This window comes from Cyprinus carpio, chromosome B14, assembly GCF_018340385.1.
Source record: "Cyprinus carpio isolate SPL01 chromosome B14, ASM1834038v1, whole genome shotgun sequence".
NCBI lineage: Eukaryota > Metazoa > Chordata > Actinopteri > Cypriniformes > Cyprinidae > Cyprinus > Cyprinus carpio.
This window is the reverse complement of record NC_056610.1, coordinates 16,566,049-16,584,027: the sequence shown is the minus strand read 5'-3', so window position 1 is coordinate 16,584,027 and position 17,979 is coordinate 16,566,049. Positions and strand designations below refer to the sequence as shown.

General features: G+C 36.1%; 2 protein-coding genes across 5 annotated transcripts; one reads left to right on the top strand and one right to left on the bottom strand.

Moving 5' to 3' along the window:
* Positions 1-663: 663 nt before the first annotated feature.
* arl13a (ADP-ribosylation factor-like 13A) lies at positions 664-9,844 on the bottom strand. 3 transcript variants are annotated; one of them, XM_019080558.2, is made up of 11 exons: positions 9,712-9,844; positions 8,194-8,240; positions 3,381-3,494; positions 3,203-3,272; positions 2,863-3,112; positions 2,516-2,621; positions 2,165-2,370; positions 1,528-1,624; positions 1,173-1,440; positions 978-1,094; positions 664-732 (listed from the first exon to the last, which is right to left on the bottom strand). In XM_019080558.2, exons 3-11 carry the CDS (start codon positions 3,474-3,476, stop codon positions 668-670), a joined length of 1,275 nt encoding a protein of 424 aa, XP_018936103.2. In that variant the 5' UTR covers positions 3,477-3,494; positions 8,194-8,240; positions 9,712-9,844; the 3' UTR covers positions 664-667. The 3 variants fall into 3 exon arrangements, with proteins under 3 accessions (XP_018936103.2, XP_042594189.1, XP_018936104.2); XM_042738255.1 differs by lacking the exons at positions 8,194-8,240; positions 9,712-9,844 and adding an exon at positions 4,744-4,778 and having other exon boundaries at positions 3,203-3,273; XM_019080559.2 differs by lacking the exons at positions 8,194-8,240; positions 9,712-9,844 and adding an exon at positions 3,615-3,656.
* Positions 8,939-17,340, top strand: xkrx (XK related X-linked). Of its 2 annotated transcripts, XM_019080560.2 has the most exons (4): positions 8,941-9,296; positions 9,367-9,872; positions 15,272-15,537; positions 15,790-17,340. In XM_019080560.2, exons 2-4 carry the CDS (start codon positions 9,520-9,522, stop codon positions 16,590-16,592), a joined length of 1,422 nt encoding a protein of 473 aa, XP_018936105.1. In that variant the 5' UTR covers positions 8,941-9,296; positions 9,367-9,519; the 3' UTR covers positions 16,593-17,340. The 2 variants fall into 2 exon arrangements, with proteins under 2 accessions (XP_042594188.1, XP_018936105.1); XM_042738254.1 differs by having other exon boundaries at positions 8,939-9,872.
* The last annotated feature ends 639 nt before the right edge of the window (positions 17,341-17,979 follow it).

The following is a 17,979-nucleotide window of genomic DNA, read 5'->3' as shown; positions in this document are numbered from 1 at the left end:
CAATCAGATTCAAGCATTCAACGGCCCCGTAGTATAAATTACAATAACGCAGTGTTTTGATCAGGAGTTTGTTTATTTATTTGGTTGAAAAACATCAGGGACAATCATTTTGAGTAATACTTATCCCATCATGCATTTTTTTTCTCCATATAAAACCATCACACACACACACAAAGAAGTATAAATTGGCTAAAAAGAAAGGGATTTATATATTTTTAAAAAAGGTAAAAATGACTCAAATTTAACAACAAAAAAAAAAGTAGGCATTTTCTTATTCAAACCTGTAAAAACAGACTCAAGGATAAATACAGTGAATGTAATATACTTAATGATAAACCCTCTTGATTATCTATCAGACTGATTCATCATATGCCGTCTTAGATTATGTAAGTTATAATACAAAAGTCTTTTAGGACACTATCAGTCTTTTTTCAGGACAGACTGTTCTGAATGAATGTCCCATTTTTAGTATAATTCTTTCTCAATAATCAATACAATTACAATACAAAGTATACATTTACAAAGGTATTGACGATGACAATCTAGCCATTACAAAACAGTAACTTCTGTTTGCTGACATTGATAGCAGACTTCTGTTTGGGTAAAATGGTTCAGCATGTCATCCATCCATCCAAGTCTTCCATTTCTTCATTCTTCTTTTTCATAACTATCCCGAAGCCATGTCCTGTTCCTGTCGGGCTTTGAGAGCCAAAATTGCTTTTCGGTAAAGGTCTATTAGGAAACAGGCAAATTAAATGCTTAAAATAGTCTCCTATTTTTCTACAGATCAGGGCTGTCTGTGTTGAGCAAATGCTTTGGTTTGTTTTATTGTTCTAATATCAATGTAGAACGATTATTGCCAATAAATATAAAGTTTATATACAATTGTTTTTAAAATTCCTCCCACAAGGCCTAAATTCACCCCAAGAGCAGCCATGATCAAAATGAATAGTGTTATAGAGGTCACTGATTCTTACCGAAAGTAGTTGAAAGATCAACAGGCTGTGCATAAGCTGCTGGAACTTCCTCTGTGTTTATCTTGTTCTTTCGTTTTACTTTAACGGTCTTCTTTTTTCTCATTCTTTCCCCTTTTCCTGTGAATAAATAATTTAAAAGCATGAAAGGAAATAGGATGCAGTATTTCAGTTTTATTGACACTTAATTTTCAATACCTCTAGAGGGTCTGGACACCTCGCTGTTGGGGGACTCTTGTAGACCCGAGTTCTCTTCTTTTACTTTGGCTTTGCGTTTCATTTTCCTTCGTTTGGGAGGCAGTAATGCACTGCTGGCTTTATCTTTCTGGCTGTTGTGGTCCTGTTCTGCTTCATTTCCTTCTGTCTCCTCCACCTCGTCTTCATTTACTCCTCTGCCTGGACTCTCCTTCTTAATTTTAACCTTCACCTTCTTCTTTTTGCTTAGTTTCTTTTTTAAACAGTCCTCCTACAATGCCAAAGAGTAAATAAATAAGTGAAGTCAATTAAACAACAGTACATTTTTGTTAAAAAATCCATGATAAAGATATTTAACCTTATTTAAAATATTTTTGATTGGTTGCAGAGTCCCATTTTTCCTCACAGTTTCATTGTGCTGTTCTTGACGGATATCGGTTTTGCTCGTACGTGTTCTGCAAGACAAGATGAGTTGCGTTGAGATGAGATAATATGATGTATGCAAATGTTTGGGCCAGTTAGAATTTTTTCTTATTATTCAGAAAGAATGAATAATAAAATGTTATAGTAAAGACTTCTACGTTGTTACAAAAACAAAATCTATTTTAAATAGATGCTCTTCTTTTGAGCTTTCTATTCTTATTTATAGTAGGCTATAAAAAATGTAAAAAAGCAACACAACTGTTTTCAACATTGATAAAAATAAATAAATAAATGTTTCTTGAACATCAAATCAGCATATCAGAATGAATTCTGAAGGATCATGTTGCACTAAAAATTGTAGTAAAGTAATGGCTGCCCAAAATTCAGATTTGCCGTCACAAGAATTATATTTGAAATAAAATAGAAATAGTTATTTTAAAGTGCAATGATATTACTGTTTTACTGTATTTTTGATCAAATAAATTTAGCCTTCGTGAGCATAAGAGATTTCTCTAACAAACTTTTGAATGGTAGTGTAAATACATATTATCTTATATAAACACATCCCTTACTTTTCCTCTTTAGATTTGTTCTGGCTTTTCTCTATTTTTGCTCTCCTCTCTTTTTCTTCTGGCCCTATTGCTCGCCTCCCATCTCTCATCACACGGGCACAGAGGTCAGGGTAGTCCAGGCACACGGCTCGCAGTAGCCATCTGAGCCCTCGCAGAGTCTTTCTGTCTGACCAGCGACGCAGGTCCAATGAGGCAGAACATGGCTCCTGTAGATTAAGAACAAACTGCTTAAAATACACTGTAATAAAGCTACTGCTAACCGGTCAGAATGTTGCCATAAACATTAACCTGGCATATTGTCAGTTCCTAGAGGTTTATCTTATGTTTTGAATATTGTTTCACAGTACTCACGATGTGACAAAGTGAACGGCTCTGGTTGACCAGCCTCTCTAGAGAGAGAATTTCAATGAGTTCATTTCCCAGCAGAGCATTTATTTTGTCCTGTTTATTTGCCAGCCTGTTATGAGATATAGATAGAGATGGCCAAAATAAGTTGAATTGCAGGCAAAATTCTAATAGTTAGACACACTGAAGATAGTACTGCTATTTGTAAGTGAATTTTACATTGATTTTAAAACTGAATAGTTTGGAGCATTGTCAGAGAAAATCATTTTAATAATATTATATGATTTATAAGAAGACATATTTTCATCAGAAAGATGATTTAATAATAGCAGTTGTAAACAGGGCTATCTTACACAAGAAGAGGTTTTCCTGCTACTCTTGGATGCTTTAGTAAGTCCACCAGAGCTTCTTTGACCTCTTTCATTTGTTGTCTGTCACTGGAATCCACCACAAAGATGATGCCGTGAGCTTCACCGTAATGTTCTCTCCAAGATCCCCGAACCTCAGGAGCCCCTCCCATATCCAGTATGTTAACCAAGTAGTTCTCCACCCTTAATTCAGTGCGGACACATCCATGAGTGGGACCTATATCTCCAGGGGGCACTAACAAAGTATCATAACATTAAAACTCAACAAATTGCAGTCAATTTAGCAAACCTCTCACTGATGTACTTTAACATTTATTCAAATTACCTCTCAACATCCCTCTGACACAAGATGTTTTTCCGGCCTTGTCCAAACCAACCACGAGAACCGTGATTTCCTAGAAAATTTTCAAACAGGGTTATTGAATATGTGCCATTTATTGATAATAGGCTGACCCCTTCTGATCAGCAACAACAAAAAAAATCAGATGGAATTGTATAGGTACCTCAGTGGTTGCTGGAGTTTGGAGACCCAGCTGCAGCAATTGCTTATGAGGTTGAACATGTTGACCTGAGGAGGAGAGCACCAGGGAGAGCACCATCGTCTCCTTAACTCATACCTGAGAGCAGATAACAGGGATACTCACTCATTTGTGCTCATGGCCTTAGAATACATGTAAACCCCAGCTGTTGTGTCTCGCACAGGCATTAACCTTAAGCATTAAGGATTCGTTATTTACTTGAGTTTCTGACACCCACACCATCCCCTAAACACCTGTAATGCCTGAAAAGCAAATACAAAAAAACGGTCAAATATAGGATCAGTTTTGAGAAAGAGCCATCCTCACTTTGTTTTTGAGTATTTTATTTATAATTTAAAACAAACATTATTTTGTTTTTATGATTTTATTCATATTTACATGTAACATTTAAATTTAAAAACACTTCAAATATTTGTAATATTTTTTAAACATTTACCTTTATAGACATATTTCATTTTACAGCCAAACAAAACAAGACAATACAGCTAAAACAATAAAATACAATACAGCTAATACAATAAAAGTTTATAAACTCTTAATTTTACAACCAAATATAGGTGCATTGAAAACAGCAAAACAAAAATTAAAAATTAAAAAATAAACACTTTATATTATAACAAAACAATACAAAACAAAACCTCTAGCCTTCTTTTTAAGAATCAGCCTTTAGCTGTCATGGCTTTAAGAGATCAAAACACTGCAAAAGAGCTGATTAGGCTATTATAGTACTAGCAGAATAACCTGCTCATATTCAGATAGCAGCTTCCTATCCAATGCAGACACATAGTAGTCTAATTACATTTACAGGTGTCTGAGTTGTAGTACTGTTGTCTATTTTAGTGCTTGGTCCATCCCTGTACATCTGTTCAGTACAGTAAGCCTTTAAAAAGTAGTCTGAGTCAATTATACTGTTCTCGTTTTGAACACCTGACCCCTTTATCCAAGCAGCATGTGTGCTGTAGCCCACCGTGCAAACACTCTCTATGTTTGTAAATTTAAAATACGTTTAAACATTTTTTTCTACATAAAACTTTCCAACTGACACCTTACACATAATTAAGGATGCAACTACTGTAAGTTCTAAACTGCATATTTGACTACAGATACAAAGCATCAACATGTTAGTGTGGATTATTAAATACAGACTGTAAACTGTAAGTTTCAGAGTGTTTGGAGATCACTATAATATTCGGTGTACTCCTCTGCACAATCACATGTGATCATAAACAGCATTAATGAGCATACAGACATATGCAGAGACATAATACAGCACATCATATCACATATATAGAGTTTATGTACAGTCAATAAAAAAAATATTACTCACAGTAGTATATCAGACTCCATGCGTTTTTGTTTGTCTCTCCAGAGACATTTTGCACAAGTCTGCTAAAAACTAATCAGGCTTTACTTATTTCTCTAATCCTATCACCTCATGTGGGAGGAGCTTAGAAGGAACGCCATCACATCCTAACAACCAATCATATGGAAGACAGGTGACGGCTGCCATTCTGCATGGTTTAACTGGGCTAAATGTAGACATCTGCCAGCTTATTATAAGCTTAATATATGCAAACATCCTAAAAATACTTAGATTTTAGTAATAAGTCCATAGACATCTGATTTGAGTTAAATGAGAAACATTTTATCTACTACTCAGTCTAAAGCATATTACTGTGTAGAGCATTATAGTGTGACGTCATCCTGTTGTTTACATGCCACTTGCAGATAAATAATCCAAGTGATGCAGGCTCACTTGTACGTGCTTCTGAAATCTCCATCTTCAGAAGACTATTGCTTCTGCTTATTCACAGAGTAGACAATTCTTATTTTTATGTAATGCTACAGTATTGTAAATAATTTATCTGTGCACATCCCTATTGTTTTCATTCATGTGATCTCTTAATCTTTAAGCAAAAACACTAACTTCCCCTTCCCCTTGTAACATCTCTTTTCTGATGACGTGTGCATCAATGGAACAAAAGCTGGCCAATAATCCATCCTGTCCAGCTACCTGTCACTCATATGAGATCACAGCAATTAGCAGACAACAACGACCCAATTAACTCCTGATGGACAAAATCAAGTTCTGCCCTACATTTTTTCTTGTTTGTGAAGCCGTATACAGTATATGTCACAATAGGGCAGAAAAGATGATCTCAACTTTCATGCTGATTTTAACACTTCAGAAAACTATTACTTGTTAAGGCCCATTCACACCAAGAACAATAACGATAATGACAGTTATAAAGTTTTAATTCATTCCAAAGTTATAATGATAGCTACATCATTGGAATCACTTTCAGAATTATTTTTTTTTTCCTGTTGATGAATGAGAAAAATACTGACAGCTAATCAGAATCCACCCGATTATAAAGAGCTTAGGCATATAAGGTACTAGACAACTAATAAACAGAGTCATATTATAAGACACCAGTATAAATATTGTTATAGTTATGTAGTTATTGTTGTTGGTGTGAATGGTCTTTTAGCCTGATTATTTTTTTTCATTAAATTTCAAAAGCACACAGTATTTAAAAAGTATTTAAATATATTTGCATTACATAAAATACCAAACCAAGTGGCATTTGCAAAAAATGAAACCATCTAACTTTACTTTTCTTTCTTTTTTAATAATTACTTACTGTAACCAACCCATTCCATTGTCATTTTTGGTCAATGTAATAATTTTAGTCAATGTCTTGCTTTTCTTGCTCTTTTAATGATTTCTTAACCATATTTTGTTTTATGTATTCATTTTTAAGTGTAGCAAATACTTTTCAGAGCCAGTTCATAATGTCAGTTATACATAATGTCATAATGTCAGTCATAATGCGTCAGTTATACATTTTACAGGAATTTTAAGAGCTTTACTGCATAAGACCAAACTTCAGTGACCACACCATGACTGTCTTTCCTGCACCTTAACTTCATGTCAGGTAGTCATGTAATTATGATAATAACATGCAGTTTTGGGCTCAACCCACATCAAAGTCTGCGTCTGTCTCTGTCACAAGATTCCAAGTCAAAGGTTGTTCTAAGCACAGTACACAGACTGCGCTGAATCTCAACCTTCATCTAAATCAACTACATTTGAATAAATAAATATTTGGCACAGGCGTTAGAAAAGATTAACTGCTACGATCACTTCCTGTTTTATCAGGTGCTTTTCATTTTCCAAGAATTTTAGAATTACAGTTGAGAACACAGTGTTTACATCTGATAGAGTCCAGGGTCTGATTATCTGCAGCATTGAGTTTCCTGAGGTGTATGACATACTTTTGACCACCAGAGGTCCAATTCAAGACATTTGTTTTTCTGTTCAGTCATTTTAGGATCTACACTGAAATCAAATTTGATGCTAGTATATTCCACAAATAATTACAAAGAAACAGGAAATAACATTCATTTTGAAAGTAAAAAGACTGAAATAGTATTTTCTTATACTCCAATAATCTATATATAACTTTAAAAAAAAAATCATTTTTCCACTGAATTACAAAACGCTTTAGGCATGCATCCACATCTATCAATTCGAGTGATTCTCTGAAAGATCAAATTACTGAAGGTAGTTTCTTCCACTTAAAACCGGATGTGTGGCAACTGGCAAAAACAAAACAAAAGCAACATCCTCTTTACTTCTCTGTAGTCTGATCTGATTAAGTAATTACTGACAGGCACTTACTTCATCTGCTGACTAAACTCATGTGGAGCCTTGAGTGCAGGCACAACCCCATGACACGTCCTTACAGTGCCTCATTTAATACATCCGATTCCATGAATCACAGGCTGGACAACTGCACATACCACATTATATAAGATCCAAGAATTCCACAAGCTCATGTATTTTACTAATCACTGCATTATATGATTCACTGGGCATTTGAGAGCTTGACAACTGTGGATCTGAGTCAGAGAAGGCCATATGCATTTGTTTACTGATCATGGCTAGTTCAGTTTGGGACAATCAGTCTGTGGGGATGATAATGCAGAGCAACAGCTGTGTCTCTCCTCATGTAGTAAAGATATTCAACTGACATGCTAAATCTCTATACTGAAAAAAAATCTAAGATGCAGGTGCTTTCAAATAGCCATTGTTAGTGTTTTACTATGTGGCTGTCATAGGCAATGGCTGTTTTCAATGTGAGTATTTACAAGGCTGGTTTATGGCCATGTGAGGCCCCTGGGACACCAAATGCTTCGGAGGCTCTCTCTTGAATTGTAATGTCTAAATACAGGCATAAGTACATAGTTGCAATTGTGAAAATAAACACACCACATGTGTAATGTATTTCAAAAGCAACACCAATGTATCATGACTTGTATAAAACATCAAAGCTGCAATAAGGAGATGATATTTCTAATTTCTAAATGTATTGCTAATGTTCACTGCAACAAATGTTAGTCTGTGTATCAGTTTCACACCTGCAGCAGTTTGATTCGGGGTGTCAGGCCACAGTGGGACTCTCAGTTCAAGGCCCCTGTGATCATAGACCCATTGACATCCTTGACTTTACAAATATATGTACAAGTGGACAAATGGCAAGCTAAAGCCATTTTCTCATGAACAACTTAACGTATACAAAAGCAATCATTGTTTGCACTGTGGTTTAAGCAGAAATCAAGGCATTCAAGCTTTATACATTTTTATCTTGTGTTTCAGGGACAGTTGATCTTGTATTAGCATGATTAAGATTATTAAAGAACATTACAGAAAAAGAGTGTCTAGATTAATAGTATAACAGTACAATAGGTTATATAAAAAACAAATACTTACAATTTTGAAAAGCATCAGATGTTGTTGAACTGATGATCATCTTAGCTCTGGTGATCATAAAAAATGCATTAAGATATACAAGACGAGCAAAATACTGTATATTATTAATTACATATTTTTACAAGTGTGTTTTATGAGGTTAGAATGAAAATATGCAGTTCTAAAGATAAAAAATGCCCTCATATATTCAATTCAGTTCACCTCATATAGGTTATAATGTGTTTGAAATCGTTTCAAGAAGGAAAATTGTTCAGTTTATTAAAAAAAAAATACATTTCTGACAGTGGTGTGGCTACTTTAATTTCAAACTTGCTTTAAAGCAAATTCATTTCACTTCCAGCACATATACATATTTATGTATATATTAATTAAGTAATATGTAACAGCCGGCTATATTTGTACTGCTTTCTTCTTGTTGTAAGCTCTTTGTCCATAAATTTAGAAGCCTCTCTGCTGTCCCCTGACCTTGCATTTCATGCAAATATATAGACAACCAAAAAATGCTTATATTAAAGTCTCAAGGATAGGCTACTGCCATCTTCATAGAAATTAAATTCAAGTTTAAATTCAGTTTGCTGCCATCAGTTTGCCCTCTCATTCAATTGGAGTGAAAAGAAGATAGGCCTACAGAATATAAAACAGACCTACTAAAGATAGATATTTTTAAATTATATTTTTTGGGCTTTTTATTCCTTTATCATTTAGACAGGACAGTGGAGAGATGACAGGGAAATATTGGTTAAGGTTAGAGAGAGGGGAGCGGGACCGGCATAGGACCTCGAGACGGGAATCGAACTCGGGTCGCCGTGAGCGCAGTGGCTTGGCCCCCTGCACTGCGATGAGCCGTGCGCCAAAGAAGACCACGATCTCGCTGTCTGCTGCTGGAAAGTGACCTACTAAAGATAGTTCACAAATCTGAATCAACTTTGGTTAACCACAATCGCTGTGCACTAGGACCCGGGAGATTCCAGCAGAGCAGCCAGAGACACTACATGTCAGGACACATCGGGCTTTCGGATCGGAGACAATTCCGTTGAAAGTCTCTCTGCGAAATGGAGACGGTTTAATTGATCGACGTTGGCGGCATCGTAATATCTAAATGGGTACGTGTAGCATACTTTAAAACACAGAAGTTCACTTCATACTACATACTCATGTGACTTTCCTTCGCAGAACTGCATATGTGGCAGTGTGCATATGAGCCGAGTTCATATAAATGCACCGCGCAGACGGTTGATTTGAGATCCGAATCACCGACGATGACTTTACACAAACAGTGGCATGAATCTCGAGCCATATAAAACGCACGAGAAGTAACGATAGAAGATGGAAAACAACAAGCCGACCGAGCATGACATCACGGAGGTGGTGGCGCAGCAGTCCGCCGCGAACCCGACTGAGAACGGCGTCGTGATGGTGATCAACCACGGTAAAGTCCAGCCACCCTTCAGCGTGCTGTGGACCACCGCCCTGTACTGCGCGGAGATCATATGCGCCTCGGTGCTCAGCAGCATGTACCATAAGAGTGACGACGTAGTGTGGATGGGGCTGACTATTACATTCATGCTGGTTCCGTCGGTTCTGACCCAGCTCACGCTGACGTTCGTGCACCGGGACTTGGGGAGAGACCGACCCCTTGTGCTCTTCATGCATCTGCTTCAGATGGGGCCTATTATAAGGTATGAGCGTCAGTGAGGTGACACCTGATGATCACATGACCACAATATTGACAAACACATAAGGGCCAACATACTTAAGCATTTTTATCCACACGTGGTGTGAATGTTTATCATGGTAGGTTAAGGTTTTAAAAGTCAGTTTCAGCCTGGGATACAAAAAAGCTATTGAGCATTGCCACCGCTATTACCCAAGAATAAAAGATAGTTCATTGAACACACATTAACCCTCTGTGGCAGTGTGTTCTGGGTTCATGCTGTCACACTAGGTTATATGAAGTATAAGCTGTGAAACTGAGATTTATACAACTAGATAGATAAGCTTTTCGTTGATGTATGGTTTGTTAGGATAGTTGGCTGAGATAAAACTATTTGAAAATCTGGAATCTGTGGGTGTGAAAAAATCTAAATATTGAGAAAATCACCTTTAAAATTGTCCAAATGAAGTTCTTGGCAATGCATATTACTAATCAAAAATTAAGTTTTGATATATTTACGGTAGGAAATTTACAAGATATCTTCATGGGACATGATCTTTACTTAATATCCTAATGATTTTTGGCATAAAAGAAAATTTAGTAAGTTTGACCCATACAGTGTATTGTTGGCTATTGGTACAAATATACCCGTGCTACTTATGACTGGTTTTGTGGTCCAGGGTCACAAATAATTAATGAAATTGCTAAAATGTAAACAGTAATATATAAACATAAAATTATTATTTGGCCTTCCCATAAGTAATTTTTTGTTCTTGTATGTACAGGAACAGTAGTCTGGACCTCATATGTATATAGTATCTATATACGCTAGTGTTCAAAATTTTGGGGTCAGTAATTTTTTTTTGAAACAAAAAACATTTATTCTGCAGGGATGCATTAATCTGATCAAAAGTAACAGTTAAAACATTTATATTTTCAATTTTCTGTTCATCAAGAATCCTGAATGAAACGTATCACAGTTTCTAGAAAAATATTAAGCAGCACAACTGTTTTCAACACTGATAATAATAATAAATGTTGCTTGAGCACCACATCAGCATATTAAAATACATTTTGAGGGGGCTGTTAAAAAGTCAGCTTTTCAATAACTTAAAATTAATAAATTACATTTTAAAATATACAAATAAAATCCTGAATGGCTGTGTATTTATATTGTACCATTTAAAAAAGGGCAAACTAATATATAAATTGTACCTATGCTTTTTTTTTTTTTTTACATTTTAAGTAATTTTTTAATGAATGAGGTAATCAAACAGTGAAAGAAAAGCACCCAAAAGGACCTAGTATAACTAGACCTACACCAGGATTCAGTTTAAGTATGTTGGTGTAGTTGTTTTTTTGCTTTTGGTTAGTACTAAATTTCCACCAATTTGTATAATTTCATCATTTGCTAACTTTACTATTATCCTAAAATGTGGGAAAATTCACGAAACTTAAGTAATGATCAAGAATGAGTTGATGTATTCGCACTTTTGACTGCTAAATGGCAGTTTCGAGTTTTCAGTTTTTAAGTACTGTAGATATTTACCCCAGAAGTTTCCACTTCCGAAATGCCAGACAAGCTTAGTAATAGGTCAAGTCACATGACAAAACTACAACTGCTGGAACCTTTAGACATACTCTTACAGTATATTATGAAATGACATGAGTCAGTGTTCTTAAGAATCTTCAGCGTTCAAACCACTACTGAAAATGTTGGATGTCTCCCAGAAAATATTTTAGATACAGTACTCCCCTTGCTTCTGGCATCCATTTTTCAAAATGTGTTCAGTCTTGTTGAGCAAACATTGACATGTTCTGCAGGTTATTAAGGTGGAGTCTGGGGAGTTTAGGAGATATGTGAAAGTAAAACCAAACGTTTGCAGCAGGATTCAATCTTATTGTTTGGAATTGAAATCTAAGGGTGTGACACATATAAACAAAACGACCATCATTTCCCAGTCTACCGTCAGTTATTGTACTCTGTTAATACTGTTACCTAGGAATATGTGGCAGGCCACAGAAGGACAGATACTATCTAGGTCATAGTCATACAGTATTCAAATATCTTCAACGCTGTTGACTGTACAGCAGAAATCAATGTCAATCTTACAACTAATGTAAACAACAGATTTATATTCCCAGCAGTGTTCGGTTCTTGCTTGTTTGTAATTAAAACTTATGTTTACAATCATCTTATCATCTCAAAGTGCTAAGCTGTTTATATTAAAAATGAATTTGCTTATAATTTCTTACCAAAGAAATAGCATGTGGTTTGGGATTTAGTCTTCAGATCTGCAGTAGCTTCAAATCAACTTGAAATTCAGAGAAAAATTCAAAGTTTTTAAGTTTATTTCTATAAAATACTGAGCTGTGATTAACATCTGTATCTCTTCTTACTGTCAAGTATGAACAAACAAAAAAGAGGAGAAATAGGAATGCAGTGTGCAGGTCCAATTTGTGGACTAGTCCTTCTTTGGTATGCTGTGCCGAGGTCAGTAAGCAGTCAGTAGATTGTAAGAAAAGATGAGGGTCAGGGTCACCTCTATAAATATCTGACACGGTTATAAAATAATTCTCTTGAAGAGGAAATGTCTAATCTTACTAAACTCAGATCTTCCTGTTTATACAGCATTAATCTCACTGTATTTCTTGAGAGAAGAGCGATTGAAGAATTATTGTTTTAAAGTGACTGTGGATTTCCGGGAATGTTTTTTTCCTGTTGGTATTTGGCATACAGTTCTACATGGTTTTGTCAAATTTGTTAGGGTTTTGTGGTTTACCAGATTTGGGCTGCAAACACAAAAGTTGAATCCTGATAAAGTAATCCCATTGTATGTTTGACTAGAAGCATCAGCCATTGGCAAGTATTAAATATCAGATCAAAATAGCCACCTTCATCATCTCCTTATATACTAACAGGGCCTGTGGTTGCTGTGCAGAAACCAAAGACTGTCTTTAGTAATCATTTTACCAAGCTCTGGATAATAGCCTTATAGCAGGCTCTAGTTTCTTTGTGCAGCACAGGCCATGTGTTCTAATATGGCAGACTGCTCTCACTTTATTAGATTATACTTTGTAGATGTTGTGCATCATATTATGCCATAGAAACAAGCCTTAAACAGCTAGGTTTTTATATTCTTTTAAGGTGCTCTGGATGGATTTTAAAGTAAAAAACATTCAAAACACTGGTATATTTTCTGTTTCTTATACAACTTTATAAGCATGTATGTTTGGGTTGTTGACTTAATTTACATGCTTTTGAATAAACATGGCCACTCACGCAGACTGGAACAGCATCTTCTGCATGCTGTGCAGCTAAGTGTTGAAATTCTTGCTCAAAGAATTCCTTCTCGTTTCAAAGCAAAAGAGGTGACATTTGCTGTGATACAAACGTGCAGAAGTCATTTATGTTCATTTAGCGTGAAGGCTAGGGTTTGATTTGAGTAGGAGTGCCCACTGCCATTCACATACACAGAAACGTAATAAACTCACACATTATAATTACACAATTAGTGTGAATTGCCTTGAAATACATAGTTCACCCACAAATCAAAACTCAGGGATCTTTTAGTCACCCTCTGTACAACCTTCAAACCTGTACAACATTTTTTCTTCTGTGGAACCCAAAAGATAATATTTTGAAAAATGTTGGTAACCAAACAGTTTTGGTTGCAATTGTCTTCTGTTGTATGGAGAGCTTCTATTATGTTCCATCAAACAAAAAATTACTAGTTTTCATTTTTGGGTGAATATAGCTGTTATGTTTTGTGATCATATTTAGTGAGCCACACTTAATGAATTTATACAAATACATGAAAGCATTGCGTAAATGATTGGGTAAAATAAAACTAAGATTACAATCAAAGTGTGCACATCTAGCAGCAGGCCAAAAGCTCAGTGTGGGTGCTCAACCTCTAACAATGTCAGCTAGAAAGAGCAAAGTTGGCACACCACGGCTCCAAAAGTAGAAAAATATTTATGTTCTCACCACAGGTGACATTTCGAGCCTACAGGCTCTTCATCAGAAAACGATGAACATGTGGACGTGGTGAGAACATAAATAAATATTTTTCCACTTTTGTAGCTGTGGTGTGCCAACTTTGCTCTTCCTGTAAAATAAAACTAAACCACTTTATAACAATATTTTTGTTTGTGCAAATCATAGTTGACTGTTAAGGAATCGTTTATACTCACCAGAAATATTTTTAATATGTAAAATAACTGTTTTCTATTTGAATATATTTGAAAAATATAATTAATTCCTGTGATGGCAAAGCTGATTTTTCACCAGCCATTACTCTGGTCTTCGTTTTCTTATCATTATCTTATTGTTACACCGTGAAACACATTTTTATAAAAATTTTGTTTTGCTTTTAGTTTTAATATTTCTTTTTGAAGTTTTTGTGTATCGTGTGCTCATGAAAAAAAAATATGTGGACGACTTATACAAGCTAATCTGTGTCATTACTTGTGTATAAAATCACATGGTACATGCAGCACAATACAGAGCTAACAACAGTTCAACATAGACAGTTACCAAAAGTGAGTCATCTCACACTTCAGAAGTGTATGTTGGATGATTTTTGTCTTTTATGACTAGTCTCACAATGTTCTTGAATGTTCCAGAATGCACAAGAAAAAAAGGAAAATTAGTACTAAAACGTATCTGTACTAACAAAACCAGTTTCATAATTAATGATAAAAGTTTAAAAATTTACCTGACCTGAATATTTACCAAAATATTAATGCTATGTGAAAATAAATAGTACAACAATAATTAGCACCACAGAATTACAAAACCATAAATCAAATGACTTTTTTTTGTAATATTGTTATCATAATTGTGCTGTTTATTATTTTAATTTTTCAAGAGCTGCATTTATTTGAAGTAGAATTATTTTGTTATATATTATAAATGCCTTTACTGTGACATTTGATCAGTTAAATGCATCCTTCATTTCTTTTAAAATACATAGTTTACAGCAGTGTTGACTTGTTTTCCGTGATTGTAATAATGTTAAACACGTTCAATCATGTGGTAAAGTCAATTTGATTGCAATTTAAAGGCAATGCTTTATTCAAATTAAAAGTGAAATGTGCTCATGCAGGACATGCAAACACCACTGTTGTGAATTTTTCACCCAGAATAAGCACCGACTACACACTTATCATATTTCAGAAAACTGTAAGCTGATATACCGGTTTAAAATGGTTTGAGCTCTAAAATTTTGCTGCCACCTTGTGGAAACGAAATGTATGAGTACTGAAAGTCTGCTTTGTCTACTCAAATTGGTCAGTCTTGTTAGAATTAAACGTTTTATTACTCTCTTTTGGTTTTGTTTTGTTAATAAATCAGTTTCCAATGCCATATTTCTCAAAATTTATTCCATCCACAGTAAAATCAGTCCTTTTTCCTTTCAGGTGCATTGAAGCTCTTGTTGTTTACTGTCAGGCGGGAAAAAATGAGGAACCATATGTTACAATTTCAAGAAAGATCAAGCTAAAGCATGGCAGAGGCTTAGGCCCAGCCTTCGAATGTGAGATCGGACATTCAGAGCGCAAACTAGCCGTCCACCGCAATGCCTTCAAACGCACAGCTGTCATCCAGGCCTTCCTAGGCTCCACTCCACAGCTCACTCTGCAACTCTATGCCACCATTCAGGAAAAATATGTCCTTCCCACACGGCGTAAGTCTGAATTCTTTACCAGTTACCAAATGTAATATTGGTAACACTTTACAAAAAGATCCCATTAAATAATGCTAGTTAAAGTGTTAACTACTGCAGCAAGCCTGTTACACATTACATGTACTTACTATAGAAATAACAGTACATTTTTAGTAATTATATAATGCCACTAATCAGTTATAATGCAAACTAAAAAAAAAAAAGTGTGACCATATTTTTCATTGTTAGTTTATGTTTCATTTGTGTTTACAGTTGCCCTGATGATCATTTCCATGATATCGATCGTATACGGAGCTTTAGTTTGCAGTGTTCTGGCCATACAGATCAAGTATGATGACTACAAAGTGCGAATGAAACCTGCTGCCTACCTGTGCATGATCCTGTGGCGAGGGTTAGAGATCGCCACACGGATCACTACCTTGGTGCTCTTCAGCACAACGCTCAGGTTCTGGGTGGTCCTGGTGGGCATGGGCAACCTGTTCATCTTCTTCTTCCAACCATGGGTTGAGTTCTGGGCCAGGAAGGCATCACTGCCTGAGAACATAGAGAAGAACTTTAGTAAACTCAGCACTACCGTGGTGCTCTGCATGGTCACGTTTCTCTACGCCTGCATCAATATTTTCTGCTGGTCTGCTGTGCAGCTGGACCTGGCTGACCACGACCTGGTGGAGAAACAGCCTCGCTGGAGAAGCTTGGCCATCTACTACACCCTGCGCTTCATGGAGAATGTGACCCTCATGATATTGTGGTACTACTACAAGTCAGACTTCTATGAATACATATGCACCCCACTGCTGGTGGTGCAACTTATCGTGTGCTACGGCCTGGCTGTAATCTTCATGCTGGTCTTCCATCAGTTCTGCCATCCGTGCCGCAGACTTTTTCACTACAACGTCGAGGACTGTCTACGTTGCTCTTGCTGCTGGAAGAAAAAGCAATCACAGCCTCCTGAAAACCATGCACGTGATCCTCAAGAACATGCATCTCCTGATCTCACAAACCACCTGACAGATCGAGAAACCGATATCGTGGATGATATTATGGAGGCAGCATGAAAAGCATCTGCTGTTATGTTAATGTAGCGCTGTTTGGGGCCATAGGCGTATTTGCACATATCCTGACTCAGGAGTATTACGTTGAGATCATGAACTTTGCTATAGCTACTGTAATTAGTGAAGGAACGATTGATTTTATATGGTCCTAAAAGCGTCAGGAAATTTGTGTTTAATGCCATTTGGAGCTGTTCTTCAAAAAGAAGGTGTAGCGCATGATAACCTTATTATGTGGGATTGGAGAGGGTAGCTCATCATTTATTAATTGTAGAGCCCTGACCTATTTCTTTTTGTTGGCCATTGAAGCCCAAAGAATGCCCTCGGTTGAGTTATGCTGTGATGATTCACAAAGGCAGCTTTCAGTAGAGAGCTGCGTGGCCGGTCTGTGGGCCAGGTGTGTGGGAATCATGCCAATTCTGGAGGAATGAACCTGGTAAAGTTTTGGCAGGGAACTGTGACTCAAGCCAAAGAGCCTTTTGAACTTTTCTTAAGTTTGCTTCAACATTTTGAAACCTTTAGATTTTGGGAGCCTTCCTTAATGTTGGAAGTTGAACTTGCATATGCCTTAATATTGTGTGATTGTAATTTTGACTAATGTTTTACATTTTTCACCGCAAAAACAGATTTCTGTTTGTTTATTCTGTATGAAAATATGTTTGCGTGTGTGATTTTTGCCTGAATTATGTTTCTCTTCACTACTGAGTTGAATAATGATAATGATATGTGAATAAAGACACTTTAAATATCTGAATTGTGCTTGCTAATCGTGATTCTGACCTAAAGCAAAGTGTTAGGCTCTTAATATAAAGATTTAAAGGTGAACCACATGAAACCTATTCAGAACCAACATCATATTTAAAATCAAAAGGAAGACAATAACCTCCTGAGACCCTGTGTCCTCATATGAGGACATTATATTTTAGTGAACTTCTCTGAGACTATACAGAGCACAGTTTTAAATCTAGATGTACTGTACAGAGCACATTCAGGGCTTTCCAGGGATACTAAGGGACAGATTTCCTAAGTTTGTGCCAGCGCAAACCGTCTTTTGGCATTAAAATAGTATTGTTAGGATTTTCTAAAGACGCGCAGTAAATAATTAGCGCTGAAAAGGCTCGGACACTGGCTTTATTTGAATATGCATTTGGATTTAACCTTTTTAGACGCAAAAATTGTGGGAGGAGAATATTAAAATGAATTATGCACCGCGATTTACTAACGTTTGCGCTCGTCAAATTACTGGTATTCGCGCCATTATTTAACACCCAAAAAAGCATGTCTTAAAGCAGGCAGTAATTTGCGCTGCTCTTGGTAGATTGCTGTGTCTGTGTTTAACCCTCAATCATCCTTCGTGCCCAAAAATGTACTCATAGGAAATGAATGGGAAATA